This window comes from Orycteropus afer, unplaced genomic scaffold (assembly GCF_000298275.1).
Source record: "Orycteropus afer afer isolate SDZICR_OR568_19922 unplaced genomic scaffold, OryAfe1.0 scaffold00029, whole genome shotgun sequence".
Lineage (NCBI taxonomy): Eukaryota > Metazoa > Chordata > Mammalia > Tubulidentata > Orycteropodidae > Orycteropus > Orycteropus afer.
The window spans coordinates 16,313,458-16,333,066 of NW_006921616.1; the positions used below are offsets into that span (position 1 = coordinate 16,313,458).

Below are 19,609 nucleotides of genomic sequence, written 5' to 3' on the forward strand. Positions count from 1 at the left end.
CCATCAACAGATAGATATGGAAGGAAGCTTGGGCAATCTACTTCCGTAGTGATACTGCCTCAGAAACCCAAGGAGGGGTCGCTATGAGTCAGGTTTGACTCAACGGCACATAACAACAACAACATCAAGAGATAAGGCTTCAAATTTCCCCACATCCTTGCCAACATTTGTTATTTTCTTTTTTTTTTTATTGTAGCCACCCTAATGGGAGTGAAATGGTATTTTATTGTGGTTTCTATTTGTATCTCCTCTGATGACTAATGACATTGAGCATCTGTCTATTCATGTGTAGTGGCCATTTGAATGTCCTCTTTGGTGAAATGTCTATTCAAGAACATTGCCCATGTTACGATTGGGTTGTCTTTTTGTTGTTATCATGAGGAGATTTTCATTCTGTTACATCTAGAATGTTTATCTAGACCTGAAAGTGAATATTCAGAAGTTAACAGTAAATCTAAATGTGATGCTTTATTTAGTGACTGGCAACATTAACCCTGATCAGATGTTGGTAATGGGCATGAGGATTTCATGCACAAGTTCAGGGATGCCATAAATGATGCTCAAGAAGTTATTCAATTATTCAGCCATCTGAATGCCAAATAACTGCTGAAATTTTAAAGGTAATCATAAAAGTACTTGTAATAGAATGTTCAATTTTCAAGTCAGTAGAGAGAAAAATAAGTCAATCCTCAACCAGTCCAAAAAAGAAGACAAGGAAGAGATAGGTCTAAGACGCATAACAGAAAAAAAAAGGAAAATAGAAGGTACAGAATAAGATGGCAGAAATAATACCATATAGACTTGCACTTCAGAACTACGGTGGAATTCCCCAGAGAGTTCTCCTGCCACAAAACACTAAATCCTAGAGAAACAGTCTTTGAAATTATTAACTAAATTACTAGGGTATATATTAAATAAGAGAAATCTCCAAGGCTCTCCTCCTCTATACAGACACGAGAGGGAAAAAAAAAAAAAAAATGTTGAAACAAAAGCAGGAAAGAAGCAGGAAGCATCAGGCCAGAATCCAGCTTGCAAGGCGGGTGTTGCGCTGAGTGCTCTGAGGGCAAGTGCTGACAGAAGCCTGTAATTGACTGACCACTGGTAACAAAAACTTAGGATAGTAGCAAAGTGCAGGTGCTGAAACTAAGACAACTGCATTCTGGCAGGAGCTTTGAAGAGGCTACAGTGATGGCAAGGGGCTGCTTTAACACCTCAAAGAAAAAACAAATGCAAATCATATCTAAGGAACACATCCAAAATTTAGGTATTTTGTCTTCCCACAGATTAAGTCACACACAGAAAAAGTCAAGCCACATTAATATACAATGATAGCCATAAATTTAGATTTATAAAGACTTAAAATAATGAAATGATTAGAAATAGAATATAAAATATGTATGAATTTATGGAAATTAGATATGGATTTACAAGAGACTATGCAATGAATAGGAGCTCTGGTGGCATAGTGCCTAAGGCATTTGACTGCTAACCAGAAGGCTGGAGGTTCAAACCCACCATCCACTCCTTGGAAGGAAGATTGGGCGATCTACTTCGGTGGAGACACCGCCTCAGAAACCTAAAGAGGGGTCATTATGACTCGTTGGCAGTGTTTGTTATTTTGTTTGTTTGTTTATGCAATGAATAAACAGGAAGACTTAGAAAAATGAGTCAAATGAAAAACATAAAAACTGAAATTAAAAATCATCGTTAATGTTTTAAATAGCTGATGAGCTACTGCTGAAAAACAACTTAGTGAACCGGAAGACAAAGAGCTGATGAAATTACCCAAAGTGTAGCACAGAAAGAAACAAGATGTTCTGTTTTCTTGGAAAATAAGAGGTAAGGGTCATGAGAGTTAGAATAAGGCAGTTCATCATTTGTCCAATCAGAGTCCTAGAAGAACAGAGAAGAAATAACATTTGAAGAGCTATCACTATGAATTTTACAGAACATGACCTTTTTTATATAAGTCAAGTCATCCAGTATTTGTCCTTTTGTGGTTGACTTATTTTACTCAGCACAATGTGTCCAAGCTCCATCTATATTGTAGCATGTATCAAGACTATGCAAAAGCATTTGACTGTGTGCATCATAACAAATTGTAGATAAAATTGGGAAGAATGGGAATGCCAAAATATTTCATTGTGCTCCTGAGGAACCTGTACATAGACCAGGAGGCTGTCATTCAAACAAAACATGGGGGATACTGCATGGATTAAATTCAGGAAGGTTGTGCACCAGGGTTGTATCATTTCACCAAAGTTATTCAATCTGTATGCTGAGCAAATAATTTGAGAAGATGGACTATATGAAGAAGAATGCGCCATCAGGATTGGAGGAAGACTCATTAATGTAAAGCTGAGTTACCAAGACACCAGGACACGGAGTTGTTTTAGAGCAGCAATTTATTGGCGCTCCCGGGCGAGGTTCTCATGCCCTAACAGCAGGGCTAGAGAAGTCACACCCCCGGGCAGGGGGCATGGATTTTTATAGACACAGAGAGGACCTGTTTGGGGACAGCAGGGGAGTGACAGGGTCCTTTAAGGAAATGGCAGGGTTCAATTAGCTGTTAGCAGGGGTCTGCACTTAATTAGCATGAGGGGGCTTCAGAAGAGGAAGTCTGTCACTGCATGGGACTTTACAGTCTGGGTGGGTTCTGTTACTGTGGTTGTCTTATCAGGTTGTCTCATCAGGGCCTGACATCTAGAGGAAGCTGCTAACTGACATTTTGGGGCCTGGGTTTTGCTTCAGCCTAACAATTAACAACCTGCAATATGCAGATGACACAACTTTGCTTGCTGAAAGTTAAGAAGACTCGAACTACTTACTTCTGAAGACTAAAGACTACAGTCTGCAGTATGGATTACCCCTCAACATAAAAAAATAAACCCCCCCAAATCCTCACAACTGGACCAATAAGCAGTATCATAATAAATGGAGAAAAGATTGAAGTTGTCAAAGATTTCATATTACTTGGTTCCACAATCAACACCAATGGAAGCAGCAAAAAATCAGAAGACATTGCACTGGGCAAATCTGCTGCAAAAGACCTCTTTAAAGTGCTGAAGAGCAAAGAAGTCTCTCTGAAGAATAAGGTGCACCTTACCCACGCTATGGTGTTTTCAATCACTTCATATACATGCAAAAGCTGGACAATGAAAAAGGAAGACCAGAGAAGAGTTGATGCTTTTGAGTTGTGGTGTTGGTGGTTATTGAAAGTAATCTGGACTGTCAGAAGAACGAACAGATCTGTCCTGGAAGAAGTGCAGCCGGAATGCTCGCTGGAAGCAAGAATGGCTACTTTGATCATGTTGTCAGAAGGGACCATTCCCTGCAGAAGGATATCATGCTTGGTAAAGTGGAGAGTCAGCAAAAAAGGGGAAGGCCCTCAAGGAGATGGATTGACACAGTGTTGCGATGATGGGCTCAATAACAGCAAGGACTGTGAGGTTGGCGCGACTGGGCAGTGTTTCGTTCTGTTGTACATGGAGCAGCTGAGTTGGAGCCGACTCAAGAGCACCTAACAACAACATAAATGGCGCACAGTACTCATAGGTGATGTCGTTTATGAGCTAATCTGTGACTTAGTTGAAAGGTAAACTCCAGGAATAGTTTCAGTTCAAAGTTTAACAGAGCAATAGTCTCTTGAGTCCCCCAGGTCTCTGCTACTGCAGTAAGTCTGGCCTTTTCTTTTTTTGTGTGTTCTCCAATTTTCTCCCATTCTACCCAGGATCATCTATTGTGGGCCTGATAAGAATGGTCTGGAGTGGTAGCCGGGTACCATCTAGTTCTTTTGATCTTTGGTGAGGCCATAGTTTGTTGGTGTAGGCAATTGATTCTGTAGACTGTTTTTTGTCTTTGGTTTCCTTTCTCTTCTGCTACAGGCAAGTAGAGACCAATAGCTGTACTGCGTACTTTATTTTTGTCAAGCCTTTTCTTTTTTAAATAATCTACACTTTCTGTTTTATATTTAGTATTACCTGGTAAACAAGGAAAGAAGCAGCTTTACATTTATAGTCAATTTTCAATTACAAGCTCGACTTCTATCTACCCCCAAATTTGGTGTCCATAAGCACTACCATTTCCTATCTTGGCTTTGATTATTTTTTAATTGGTTTTCCTACAGTTTGAAAAGTACTAGCATTGTGAGAGTCTCTGGACAAGTATGGCTTTTTAAAATTTCTAGTAATTTATTTTTTTTTGTTTTTAATTGTGGAAAATACACACATACCAACATATACCAACTCAACAATTTCTACATGTACAATTCAATGACTTTTTAAAATTGTGTTTGGGTGAGTTTACAGAGCAAATTCATTTTCCACACAGCAGTTCATACACATTTTGTTTCATGACATTGATCACAATCCCCACAATGCAACAGCTCTCTTCCCACTTCCTCCCCAGTTACCCCTTCCCTTTTTTTAAAAATTGTGATGTGGGTGCAAATTTACAATGCAAGTATGTTTTACTCACAACAGTTCACACATTTGGTTTCAGGATCCAATTACAATCCCCAACCATAAAAAGCACTCCTCCCTGTGATTAGCCCTTCCTTGGGCCCTCCTCTATGCGTTCCTGTCTGTCCTGCTTTCCCCCATACAAATGCTGCCCTTCTGATGTTTCGTGGTTGATTGATCTAGGGGGTGCATCTCTCGGGGGTGGTCTCCTGCCACTTCTATTGACATTTGTTTTTATCCTTTATCAAAGGCTATAAACTTAAGAACTGGACTGTGACTTTGTTTCTCCCCTAAACCAGTGGAATAGGATACTTTCTTGTGTTCTAGAAATAGCTTCATAGGATATGTCTTGCAAATTAAGTCTTCAATCTTTACCGAGGTGGTAAACGTTTATGGAAGAAGATTGCCCCATCTTCCTTCCTTGGAGTGGCTAGTGGGCTTGAACCACCAACCTTCTCATTAGTAGTCAAATGCCTTAGGCAGTATGCCACCAGAGCTCCTTATTTATGTGTGTTGTGTGTGTGTGTATGTAATTAACGCCTGCTTATTGAAAGATATTAACAATATACATAATCAACAAAGGAACAGAACTAGGAAAAAAAACCAGGAAACTACCAGCTCATGTCTCAGCTGCATCCTTGACTCACACACAAGCCACTTTCTTAAGTCTTGGTTTCTTGGTACTAGCTTCAAAGATGAAATAGGCATCAGTCAGTATTTGTGATGATCTCGAAAAGATTCTGATTCAGTAGGCAGGTCTAAATTAGGTCTGGGTGGGTTAAGCACTCGAGTAACCAAAACTACCCACTGGCATCTGGTCATCTGCTTCCAAAAGGTCACAGCCGTAAAAACTCTATGAAGCACAGCTGTATTCTGCAACACCTTAGGTCTCCATGAGCTGGAATAAACTCAGCAGCAACTAGTTTGCTTTTCCGGACACAAGGCCAGGGAATTTCTATTTGTAGAATTTGCATTTCTCAGAAGATGCTGATATTGCTGACTAGGGAAGGTTGTCTTCAACCTTACATCCAATTTTGAACCAGGCAGGCAAAAGGGGAAGACAGTGGCACTGAGAGCGGACATCTACCAATTTAGCAACTGTATACTGCCATAGAGAAGAGCTGCTCTCTCCCCCCCAAAATGAAAGGACAGCTAATCCACTGCTTTCACACCCAAACGTTGGCTACGTGGTTTGATTATCCACCATTTACCTTGCATTTCTGGTGTCCCTCTTTCCCTTAATCTCCTTGTATGTAGTGGTCCTTCTAACATTCTATTCCACACTACATCCACTGCCTGTATACTGCCTACCTGGGCTCTGTTCCACAATTCGTTCAATATTTATTGAGTGCCTTCTGTGTGCTGGGCATTGTAATAGGTTCTCAGTATACCAAGAAGCATTAATTGAACATGCAATGTTTTGGTATTTTTAAAAAATCAACTCACTAAATTGTATGTAGTATTTGAATCAAAGACAGCTACATTTTTAAAAAATTAGTTGGCAACTGGATTTCTTATTTGTCTGTCTCCTAATGTGAATTATTCCATATTTCAAAGAAAAAAAATTGTTCTTTGCTATTAGCATAGCAATGATTTTGTTAACCTATTTTATCAGCATATACATCTTCCTCCTCATTAATGGAAAATGAACTAATACGACTCATGATATGTTTATTGAAAAACAGTATAAAATAGCTTTAGAAATAAGATTAATATTTTACATGATCTGTTATGAATATTTTTATGCTTTGTGTAGGAATTTACTTCCTGTGACAATTCTTGCCTTATCTGAAACACTGTACACTAGATTTCTACATTACGAGTATCTATTAATGTTTAATTTACAAGAGGATAACAAGTTGCTAATCTAAGAACAATGGCACTTCCCTTGCCTTTTAGATCTTTCTTTTTCTGGACATAGCTATTTATGTGCAAGCTGGAAATATAATCCTGTTCCCTTCCACTCAGCCAACAGCTCTTTTTGTACTTCTTCTGGTAGTTCATAGAAAACTTCAGGATCAACATCAGAAGGAAAAGTAATTTTCTCCTCAGCAGAACTTTGCTGCCTATTTTCGATACATCCTTCTTGAGAGACTTTTGCTACAGGCTGCTTATGGCTACCTGTAATATGGTCTTTGGAAAAAAGTTGCTCACTTTGCAAATTTGGAAATGAATGGACAACAGATACAACAGGGTTCATATTTGAAAAGTGGAAACCTTGAGAATCTTTAGGTCCTTGTCTCATTTGTTCATCTTCATGATTCTTTTGGCTAGACAGATAAGAGGAACTACTGCAACTTAAGCCTGATGTTCCTGGTTCACAGGGAGAGACAGAGGATACCTGTTTGCTACTGCATGAATGATCTCTAGGATCTGAGTGAGTATCTTGCATTTGTTTTCTAGAAAAGAAAGATAATCTGCTAGAAGCATGTAACAGACAACTCAAACTTCCTTTCCCTTGAAAATTTTCTCTAGATTTTCCAGAAAGTATTTCTTCTTGAATATCTACTGGAAGTTGCTTAAAAACTTCTTGGTCGATCCTCTCAGGAAGTGAATGGAGTGGGAGTTCATTAATAGCTTTTTCTTTAGAAAAATTTGGAGTATCAAGTGGAGACTCCCCAGTTCTTGCACTTTTGATTTTTCCACTTGGTGGAAAATTCTGGTTTATTTCTTTGTCTTCTGAAAAATCTTCTGCATGAGTGTCTTTCGTTGTCTAGAATACAAAGATAAAAGAGTCATTCAGATATCTGATATTCCTTTAGTATCCATGCTCCTGAAGTGTGTTTGTAGCTATTATCTGACAAGATGTTTCTGACATACTGAACAACTTTAATTCTTTTTGCTCAGTTCCTATAGTACCTAAAGCATCTGACTACTAAAGAAGGCTATGGTTCAAATCCACCAGCCACTCCTCAGAAGGAAGACTGGACAATCTATTTCCGTAGAGATACCGCCTCGGAAACCCAAGGAGGGACTGCAGTGAGTTTTAGAGATGATTAAACCAAAACAATCAGTAATTACCATATGAATCTTTGTTCTCTAAGAAGAGGTTTCCTTCTTAGATGGCACAGAGCCAGAACTTAAGAATGCATTTGGAACCTGGAAAAGACCTTAATAATCATGTACTGAAACTTCTAATTCTGTGAATAGAAAAAGATACCCTAGAAGAATTATTATTGTTATTATTATTAAATCTTTACAGAAGTAGATTGCTCAGTCTTCCTTCCACGGAGTGGCTGGTAGGTTTGAGCCACCAGCCTTCTGATTAGCAGTCAAATGCCTTAGGTACTACACCACCAGAGCTCCTTAGAAGAATGACTAGCCTAAAAGCATTTAAAAAAAATAAATATATAAAAATGTATGCACGGCCTATCAAGGAAAGGTTTTCTAAAAATTATTATTCTGAAGTGTAACATTTAACAGAAAGAAAAAATACCTCTATAGTAAAAATCCAACATCAATATTAAGATGTAATGAGTTTATCCTTACCTGACATGAAAATTTTAAAAAGTCTTCAATTCTAGTTGTATAATTTTTCTATGTAAAGTTTTTCACTAAATTTTCCCCTCTAGTTTTAAGCAATATAAAAATGTACACACAGCCAAATTTAACTCAGTAAACATCAACCCAATGTTGTTGTTGTTGTTATGTGCCATCAAGTCGGCCCCGACTCATAGTAATTGCAAAAAAAAGAAAGAAAGAAAGGAGAAGGGATTAAGGCCAAAATATTTATTAAGCTTCCATTGTGTGCCAGACATACACAAGGTGATTTCACTTATATTTAGTCCTCTAACACCTCTGATAAACTAGGGACCTTTAATCCCCTTCTATAGATTAAAAAGAAAAAATGCCTTTTAAAATTACAGTTAATAAATAGAAGTCAGAGATTAAAATAATTTGCATCACTAAGTGCCTTCAAGTCTTAAGTTTCATCAGTCAAGATCATGTAATCTGCATATTGCAGGATGTTAATGAGACTTCCTCCAATCCTGATGCTGCTTTCTTCATATAGCCCAGCTTCCCAGATTATTTTCTCAGCATAGAGACTGAATAAGTATGATGAAAGGAAACAACTCTGACGCACAGCCTTCCTGATTTTAAACCATGCAGAATCCCCTTGTTCTGTTCTAACGACTGCCTCTTGGTTTATGTACGGGTTTGTCAGGAGCACAATTAAGTGTTCTGGAATTCCCATTCCTTGCAATGTTACCCATAATTTGTTATGAACCACAGAGTCCAACGAATGCCTTTGCAATAGTCAATAAAACATGGGTAGACATCTTTCTGGTATGTTTTTGCTTTCAGCCAAGATCTATCTGACATCAGCAATGATATCCCTCGTTCCACATCCTCTTCTAAATTGAACTTGCATTTCTGGAAGTTCCCTGTCAATATACTGCTGCAATCATTTTTTAATCATCTTCAGCAAAATTTCACTTGTGTGTGATACTAATTACACTGTTCAGTAATTTACACATTCTATTGGATCACCTTTTCTTTGGAAAGGGCACAAATCTGGATCTCTTCCAGTCATTTGGCCAGGTATCTGTCTTCCAAATTTCTTGGCATACACAAGTAAGCACCTCCAGTGCTGCATCTGTTTGTTACATCTCAATGGGTATTCTGTCAATTCCTTCTGTGCACCTGGAGTTTTCCTTCCATACCACTGTTTCTTGATCATATGCTACCTCCTGAAATGGCAGATCATCAACCAATTCTTTTTGGTACAGTGACTCTACGTATGCCTTCCATCTTTTGAGGCTTCCTGCATCATCCAGTATTTTGCCCACAGAATCCAATATTGCAATTTGAGGCTTCCATTTTTTCTTCAGTTCTTTCAGCCTGAGAAATGCAGAGCATGTTCTTCCCTTTTGGTTTTCTAACTCCAGGTCCTTGAACATGTCCTTGTGATATTTTATTTTGTCTTCTCAAGCTGGCCTTTGAAATCTTTAGTTCAGGTCTTTTATCATTTCTTCCATTTGCTTTAGCTACTCTCATGTTCAAAAGCAAGTTTCAGAGTCTTCATGTGACACCCATTTTGGTCTTTTCCTCCTTTCTTGTCTTTTTAAAGATCTTTTGCTTTCTTCATGTAGGATGTTCTTGATGTCATCACATAACTTGGTTCATCTTCAGCCACTGGTGTTCAATGCATCAAATCTATTCAGATGGTCTCTAACTTCAACTGGGATATAATCAAGGTCATATTTTGGCTTTTGTGAACTTGTTTTAATTCTCTTAAGCTTCGACTTGAACTTGCAAATGAGCAGTTGGTGATCTGTTCCACAGTCAGCTCCTGACCCTGTTCTGACTGATAATACTGAGCTACTCTATCACCTCTTTCCACAGATGTTGTCTATTTGATACCACCAAGTGCAAATCTGGTGAGGTCCACAGGCACAGTTGCTATTTACGTTGTTAAAAAAAATGGTATTTGCAGTAAGTCAGTCATTGGTCTTGCAAAATTCTATCATGAGATCTCCAGCATCATTTCTATCACCAAAGCCATGTTTTCCTACTACCAATGCCTCTTCATTTTCAACTTTCACATTCCAATCACCTGTAATTATCAAAATATCTTGATTGCATGTTTGGTCAATCTCACACTGCAGAAGCTGGTAAAAATCTTCAATTTCTTCATCTTTGGTTTTAGTGATTTGTATGTAAATATGAATAATAATAGTACTAACTAGTCTCCTTTGTAGGCATTTGGATATTATCCTATCAGTGACAGCATTGTACTTCAGGATAGATCTTGAAATGTTCTTTTTGACGATGAATACAATGCCATTCCTCTTCAATCTGTCATTCCTGACACAGTAGAAAATACGAATGTCTGATTCAAAATGGCCAATACCAGTCCATTTCAGCTGTCTAATGTCTAGGATATATTGATCTTTTCGTGTTCCATGTCATTTTTTACAACTTCCAATTTTCCTACATTCATACTTTGTGCATTCCATGTTCTGATTCTTTTTTTAATTTTTTTTTAAAATTATGATTTGGGTGAAAGTTTACAGAGCAAATTCACTTTCCATACAGCAGTTCGCATACACTTTGTCTCATGACATTGACTACAATTTACCCCAATGCAACAGCTCCCCTCCCACTTCCACTTGATAGTTACCTCCATCCTTCCATGCACTCCTGCCCCCTGAGCTGTCTCCCTGTACATAAACATCCCTTGTTTGTCCCATGATTGTTCTCACCAAGGAGTGTATCTACCTCGTTCAACTCATATGCCTGTCTTTTGTTTGGCTGGAAGCCATAGGTGTGGGTTCAATTCCAGACCTGAAGGACAGCTAGGGGCCATAGTCTCAGTGGTTCCACCAGTCTCTATCAGACCAGCAAACCTGGCCTCCCTACACACGCTTTTTTTTTTTTCCAAATGATTTTGAGCTTTGTTCCACATTGTTCTCCCTCTCTATCTAGGATCACCTACATAGATCCCCTTCCAAGTGGTTGACAGTGGTAGCCGGGCACCATCTAGTTCTTCTGGTTGCATAGTCATGTAGGCTGCGGATCGCATGGTGTACCAGTCACAAGGACTAATTCTTTCCATCAGTCTTTGGTTTTCTTCATTCTTCTTTGCTCTGGAATGAAGAGAGACCCATCGTTGCATCTAGATGGCAGCTTGCAAGCTTTTAAGATCCCAGTCGCTACTCGCCAAAGTAGGATGTGGAACATTGTTCTGTGTAGTATGTTATGCCAACTGAGCTTGATGTCCCCTGTGACTATGGTCCCAAGCCCACAGGTTCAACTACTTGCTCCCTCCGGGTAGCTGGCTGTGACCAAGAAGTGACTACAACCTTATGCTCTGTCAGATCTACTATACACCTGGGAATTCTTACAGAATATACTAATACACTTGTAGAACCATTGTCTGCCAACCCTGTATATGGTCTTGGGCACACTCCCCCCTGCTTAGACATACCTAATAGTTCAGCCTGTCCACCCATCTATCCACCCATATACCTGTTTGTCTTCACTGACAATGCAGTACTATATGTTCAAAAGGGTTCATCTCTATTGTCTGCAACTCCCATGTACTTCTCTCTGTCTTCCTCTTCCTCGATGCCACCATGTTGATCGCTCACATTTGGTACATTGCCCTTCTCTTCACCCAAATCAATACTTATCTCTAACTATCTAACAGTGTTCCCTCCCCTCCCCTCCCACCCCTGGTAACCAATAAAGAAAATTTCCTTCCATATATAAACCTTTCCTTGACTTTTTACAATAACGGACTAATACAATATTTGTCCTTCTGTGGTTGTCTTATTTCACTCAGCATAATGTCCTCCAAGTTCATCCACATTATGCGGTGTTTTGCTGATTCTACATTTTTCTTTAGGATTGCATAGTATTCCACTGTGTGTATGTACCATCTTTTTGCTATTGTAAATAGTGCTGCTATGAACATGGGTATGCGTTTACATAGCAATTCTTATATCTTCTTCCTTGATCATATTACATAGAGTTAAGACGAGTAAATGTAATATATGTTGTTCTTGTTAGTTGCAAGTAGACTCCAACTGGTAGCAACCTTATGTATATCAGAAGGAAACACTGCCCATTCCTGTGCTACCTTCATGATCACTGATATGTTTGTGTCCACTGTTGTGGCTATTGTGTCAAATCATCTCATTGAGGCTTTCTCTCATTTTTGCTGACCCTCTACCAAGTGTGATGTACTTTTCTAGTGATTTGTCTTTCCTGATGATGTAGCCAAAGGAAGTGAGTAAAAATCTCACTTTGGTTCTATGGCACATTCTGGTTTTATTTCTTCTAAGACTAGTTTGTTCTTTTGGAAGTCAATGGTATATTCAATATTCTTTACATCAAAATTTGAATGTAGCATTTATGTGTGGACTATAACAAATTATGGACAACATTACCAAGAATGAGAATTCCAGAACACTTAATTATGCTCATACAGAAACTACACTTCAATCAAGAGTCAGTCATTTGAACAGAACAAGGAGATACTAGATGGTTCAAAATTGGAAAAGGTGTGTGGCAGTGTTTTTCACCTTACTTATTCAATCTGTAAGCTGAACAAATAAATGATCTGTGAAACTGGACTATATGAAGAAAAACATGGCATCAGGATTGTAAGAAGACTTACTAACAACTTGAGATGTGCAGATGATACAACTTTGCTTGCTGAAAACTAAGAAGACTTGAAGCAGTTACTGATGTAAATAAAAGACTACAGCCTTCAGTATAGATTATGCCTGAATATAAAGAAAGTAAAAATCCTCACAATGGACCAATAAACAACATCATGAAAAATGGAAAAGAACTACAGTTGACAAGGATTTCATTCTACGTGGATCAACATTACTGACTCCATGGATACAACACTTGAAACATCAAATGATATAGTGCCCTGAGCAAATCTGCTGCAAAAGACCCCTTTAAAGTTGTAAAAAGCAATCGATGACTTAAGTGTGCCTGACCTTGTTGAATCACCTCATATACATGTAAAAGCTGAACAAAACAATGTATGAGAGATACTATAAACTAGTAAATCATTCAAATAATTTCACCAAAAACAATCTCTAAATTACATCAGTTAAACCAAACTTAGATTTGTACCTTAGCCCTACAATTCTAGTAAGAGCATACTTACAAAACTTTAAAAAAAAAAAAAGAAAGAAAAAAGAGTATACTTACGAAACTGTGTTTGCCAGAGTGTGAAGTTGTTGATAATGTTGATGTTAAATAATAGTCAATAGTTCCTTTCTTAGCAGTTTGCAATGATTTAAGATTGCAGAAACACACACTTAGAAGGGTAAGGTGAAATGGCATCTTCACATTCACCATATTTCGAAAAAGTTTCATAAGTATATCAACCATTGGAGGTATCACATCATAGTTCCCTAAATAAAATGTTTAAGAAGAAAATGTCTAAATGTACTATATCATAACTAATAATAAGAGGTAATTCTTAAAAAAGATAAACAAAACTAATAAACATTTAGCTAAAATGACCCAAAAAAAAAGAGAATACAAAAATTTCCAAAATCTGTAACTATCACTATAGACGATACAAAAATTAAAAGTATTGTAAAACATATTATCTATTCCACAACAAAATTTAGACTGCTGACCAGAAGGCTGGTGATTCAAACCCACCAGCCACTCCTTGGAAGGAAGGTTGGGCAATCTACTTCCATAAAGATATAGCCTTGGAAACTCAAGGAGGGGTTGCTATGAGTCTAATTGACTTGACAGCAGTGAGGTTTTTTTTTTTGGTTTGTATAAAATATAAAAATTTCCAGAAAGCCATAAATTACCAAAATTGACTCAAAAAGTACTAAATAATAAATCTATTAGACTCAGTATAAATAAATAAAATTACTATTTAATTTTTTATTTTAAGAGTTTGTTTTACATTCAACATTACGTGTACATTTAGTTTCCCTCACCATTTACCATGCCCAACCCTAACTCAGTCTCCTCACCTCCCTGCTCAGTAACCCTCCCCCAGTACCCCTCACAGTTATACACTCCTGTTTGTCCTGCATTTCCTCCCTGTGAATGTTGCCCCTCTGGTGCCCTGTGGTCAACTACTCCAAGGGCTGCATTACCATAGAGTATGTGGGTGTGTCACCCTGGGTTGAGTGTCTGCATGTACATCTTGTTTACTATTAGGCTGAAAGCCAGCCCTTGGGAGTGAGCTTTATTCCAGGCCAGAATGTATCCCACGACCATAGTATTGGGGGTCTTACCAGACTCCATGCCACCAGGAATTCTGGTCATTATTGAGTGTTTGGATTTTGTTCCACATTTTTCCTCCCACTCTATCCAGGTCTCCAGATTTTATCCTTTCCTCAGTGATTGGCTTGGTAGCCGGGTACCATCTAGTTCTTCTGGTCTCAAGGGCCATCATGTCCTAGGGCTGATTGCTTCCAAGTGCCCTTGTTGTTTTGCACTCTTCTTCGCTTCTGATGATAGGAGACCATTAGCTGCATCTCAGATGGCTGCTTGAAAGCTTTTAAGACCCCAGTCGCTACTCACCAATGTAGGATGAGGAACAAGATTTTTTATGTATTTTGTTGTGCCAACTGAGTCTGGTGTCCCCAGTACTATGGTCCTGAGATGGTAAATCTGTTGGATCTCTCTCCCATAGTGTCTGGTTGTCTGTGAGGGATTACTCTGTGTCAGTCTTCTGTTGTTTCTCTAAGGATTGCTGATATTCTGTATCACTGGTATCTGTGCAAGATTAGCCTCAGCTGAATCTATCCTTGGTCTAGAGTATAGTCCTGTTCACTGACCCCCATCTGATCCTCTCAGGTGTTTATGTGTTTATCCATAGCCTGGTGTTTGGTGTTAATGGTAATGCAGTATTGTGGGCATACTGGTTGGTATTAGCATCTGTCATCTATCTCCTATGTGTACAATTCGGTGTCCTCCCTTTTCCTAATGTTATCAGACTCTCCTAATGTCACAGACTCTCCATACATCCCTTCCCTTACCTACGTCAGTGTGTGGGCCTCAACTATACCAAAATTAATCCCTCCCCACCCCAGTAACCTACAAAGTGAGTTCCCTTTCCCAAGCAAACCTTTCTTTGTCTTTTTACAGTAATGGGCTCATACAGTTCTTGTCCTTTTGGAATTGACTTATTTCACTCAGCATAATGTCCTCCAGGCTTATCCACACTGTGAAATGATTCATGTATCCCATTGTTTTTTAATGTAGCACAGTATTCCATTGTGTGCATATATCATAATTTGGTTATCCACTCATCCACTGATGGGCATTTAGGCTGTTTCCATCTCTTTGCTATAGTGAATTGTGCTGCAATGAACGTAGGTGTGCATATGTCTATTCGTGCACTATCTCTCACCTCTTTAGGATATATTCCTAGTAATGGAATTGCTGGGTCAAATGGTATTTCTATTTCCAGTTTTTTTTTAAGGAAAAAACCATGCCATACTGCATGCCACAAAGGTTGTACCATTTTACAATCCCACCAGCAGTGCACAAGAGTTCCAATCTCTCCGCAACCTCGCCAGCATTTATTTTCTGTCCTGTTGAATTTTGCTCTTATTGCTGAGGTGAGATATCTCATTGTTGTTCCAATTTGCATCTCCCTAATGACTAATGATCATGAGTAATTCCTCATGTGTTTGGTGGTCACCAGTATATCATCTAGGGTGTAGTGTCTGTTCAAGTCTTTTGCCCATTTATGAATTATTTGTCTTTTTGGTGTTGAGGTGTTGAAGTTTTCTATATATTTTGGAGGTAAATCCTTTATCAGGTATGTCATAGGCAAATATTTTCTCCCAATCTGTAGGTTCTCTTTTTACCTTTTTGACGAAGTCTTTCAATGGGCATAAGAATTTAATTTTTAAAAGTCCCAGTCATCTAGTTTCTCTTCTACCTCCTGTGCATTCTGGGTTACGCTTGATAGTCTATTTATGACATAAATTAGGGCCCCCAGATTTGCCCCTATTTTATCTTTGATGAATTTTATAGTTTTGGCTTTTACATTTAAGTCTTTGATCCAGCTTGAGTTTGTTTTGTGTATGGGGTGAGGTATGGTATAAACTGTTTCATTTTTCTGCAAGTGGACATCCAGTCTGCCAGCACCATTTGTTAAAGAGACTATCTCTTCCCCATTTAATGGGTTTTGGACCTTTGTCCAAATCAGCTGTCCACAGATGGATGGGTCTATATCTGGACTTTCAATTCTGTTCCATTGGTCTATCTGTCTATCATTGTACCAATACCACGTTGTTTTGAATACTGTGGCAGTATAGTAGGCTTTAAGATCCGGCAGTGTGAGACCTTCCACTTTGTTCTTCTTCTTCAGAAATGCTCTCCTTATCCAAGGTCTTTTTTCTTTCCATATGAAGTTAGTAATTGGTTTTTCCATGTCCTTAAAAAATTGTGTTGGTATCTGGATCAGGATTGCATTAAATGTGTACACTGCCATTTTCACAATAGTAGTATTGACATTTTCATAATATTCAGTCTACCTATCCATGAACAAGGCAGGTTCTTCCATTTATGTAGTGCCCTTATCTCTTGTAGTAGTGTTTTATAGTTTTCTTTGTATAGGTCTTTTGTGTCTCTGGTAAAGTTTATTCATAGATATTTTATCTTTTTAGGACCTCTGGTAGCATAGTGGCTAAAGCACTTGACTGCTAACCAGAAGGCTGGCGGTTCAAACCCACCAGCCACTCCTCGGAAGGAGCAATCCTACTTCCGTAGTGATACTGCCTCAGAAAACCAAGGAGGGGTCGCTATGAGTCGGGGCCGACTCGAGGGCACATAACAACAACAACAACAATTGTAAATGGTATTGTTTCCCTTATTTCTTTATCAGAGGACTTTTTGTTGGAGTAGAGGAATCCAACCGATTTCGGATGTTAACCTGCCACTTTGCATCCTGCCACTTTGCTGAACCTCTCTATTAGTTCCAGTAGTTGTTTTGTCGAGTCCCTTGGGTTTTCTATGTACAGGATCATATTGTCCGCAAATAGAGATAGTTTTACTTCCTCTTTGCCAATTTGTATGCCTTTTATTTCTTGTTCTTGCCTTATTGCCCTGGCCAGAACTTCCAATATAATGTTAAATAGAAGTGGTAACAGAGGGCATCCCTGTCTGGTTCTTGTCTCTAAGAAGAATGTCTTGAGTCTTTCTCCATTAATAATGATGTTGGATGTTGGCTTTGCATATATGCCTTTTACTATGTTGAGGAATTTCCCTTCTATCTCTATTTTGCTGAGAATTCTGAACAGGAACAAGTGTTGGATTTTATCAAATGCCTTTTCTGCATCAATTGATATAATCATATGATTCTTTTGTTTTGTTTATGTAGTGAATTACACTGATTGTTTTTCTGATGTCAAACCACCCTTGCATAGTTGGTATGAATCCCACTTGGTCAGGATGTTATTATTTGTTTGGTATGTTGTTGGATTCTGTTGGCTAGGATTTTGCTGAAGTTTTCCGCATCTATGTTCATGAGGGATATTGGTCTGTAGTTGTCCTTTTTAGTGGTGTCTTTCCCTGGTTTTGATATTAGTGTTATACTTGCTTCATAAAATGAGTTTGGGAGTATTCCATCTTTTTCTATGTTCTGGAACAGCTTGAGTAGTATAGGTGTCCGCTCTTCTCTGAGTATTTGGTAAAATTCTCCAGTGAAGCCATCAGGGCCAGGACATTTCTTTGTGGGGAGTTTTTTTTTTTTTATGACCTCAATTTTTCCTTTTATTATGGGTCTGTTCAAGTATTCTATTGCTGAGTGGGATAGTTTAGATAGGTTTTGTGATTGTAGAAAATTGTCTTATGTCTTCTAGGTTCTCAAATCTGTTGGAGTACAGTTTTTCATAATATTCTGTCAGTATCTTTTTTATTTCAGTTGGTTCTGTTGTGATGACACCTTTTCGTTTACTATTCTTATAATGTGCATCTTCTCTCTCTTTTCTTTTGTTAATTTGCCAATGGTTTATCGATTTTGTTAATCTTTTGAAAGAACCAGCTTTTTGTTTTCTTGATTTTCTCTATGTTTTTTGTTTTTGTTTCATTTATTTGTGCTCTAATCTTTATTATTTCCTTACTTCTAGATACTGTAAGGTTCTTTTGTTGTTCTTTTTCTAGTTGTTGAAGTTGTTGACTTAGAGTATTGGTTTTGTTTCTTTCCTCTTTTTTGATGTATGCATTTATTGCTATAAACTGACCTCTTTGAGTACTGCTTTTGCTGTGTCCCATAGGTTTTGGTATGATGTATCTTCATTCTCGTTTGTTTCTAGTAATTTTTTTTAGTTCACTTTTTATTCTGTTACCCAGTAGTTTTTGAGTAGTGAATTGTTCAGCTTCCACATTTGATGTTTTTTCCTTGATCTTCCTATTATTGATTTCTAAGTTTATAGTATTGTGTTCCAAGAAGATGCTTTGTAGTATTTTAATGTTTGTTTTTTTTTAATTTATTGAGACTTGTTTTATGTCCTAACATATGATCTATTCTGGAGAAGGAGGCATGTGCACTGGTGAAGAAGAATTGTGCTTTTGTTGGGTGAAATGCTCTGTATATGTCTATGAGGTTGCGTTGAATGATTGTGTTATTGAGTTCTTCTGTATCTTTGTTGAGCTTTTTTCTAGTTGGTCTGTCCCTCCTTTAAAGTGGTATGTTAAAAGTCTCCTACTACTATTGTAGAGTTGCCTATTTTCCCTTTTGATTCAATTAGCATTTACTTCACATATTTTGGAGCACTCATTAGGTGCATAAATATTTATTATTGTAATGTCTTCTTTGTCAATTGACCCTTTAAACATCATATAATGTCCTTCTTTGTCTCTTATGTTGTTTTTCACCTTAAAGTCTATTTTATCAGAATTTAATATTTCCACCCCTGCTCTTTTTTGATTATCGTTGGCTTGGTATATTTTTTTCCACCCCCTAATTCTTAATTTGTTTTTATCTTTGTGTCTAAGGTGGGTCTCTTGTAGGCAGCATATTGATGGGTCTTCTTTTCTTATCCAGTCTGCCACTCTCTTTCTCTTGACTGGTGCATTTAGTGCATTCACATTGAGTGTAATTAGTGATAGGTAAGAATTGATTGCTGTCATTCTATTGTTTTTTTGTCGTGTTGTTGGTGTTTCCTTGGTCCATATACTTTTCTGTGCTGAGTTTGATTTGTTGTCAAATACTTGCTCTCTTTTCTTCTTTATTGTTGGTTTTGTGCTTATTACACCCATATGTTTTCCTTCCTTCTGGATTTGTTCAGTGGGACTGTTAATTTCCTATGTGGTTACCTTGGAATGAATTCTTGTCTCTACATTTTTAGAACAGTCTGTTCTATGAGGACATTGTCCTGTTTTCCTCTCCATTTGGAAGTTTGTACCTAGAAGTTTTATTCCCTCTATTAGGTTAGTTGCTGTTTTTGTATGCAGATTGGTTTCCTTGATTTTTAGTGTATAATGGTTTATGGTTTTATTTTGAGTTTCTATTTCTGATTTGGTTTTAGTGTTGATGTCACACATCCTGATTTTGTTGATCTCTATTGTGGGTTCTCTATTGGAAGGGCTTCCTTAAGCATTTCTTTTATTTATTTATTTATTTATTTTTTTATTAGGATTTGGGTGAAGATTTACAGAGTAAATTCACTTTTCATACAGCAGTTCACATATAC

General features: G+C 37.8%; 1 protein-coding gene across 1 annotated transcript in view; it reads right to left on the reverse strand.

The window, feature by feature from the left end:
• Window positions 1-6,381: 6,381 nt before the first annotated feature.
• Window positions 6,382-19,609, reverse strand: part of POLI (DNA polymerase iota) — a 61,961-nt gene continuing 48,733 nt past the window's right edge. Inside the window, exons 9-10 of the mRNA XM_042780236.1 lie at window positions 13,137-13,342; window positions 6,382-7,173 (exon numbers count right to left, since the gene is read on the reverse strand). Coding sequence (XP_042636170.1) covers window positions 6,382-7,173; window positions 13,137-13,342 — 998 coding nt within the window. The remainder of the gene's footprint in view (window positions 7,174-13,136; window positions 13,343-19,609) is intronic.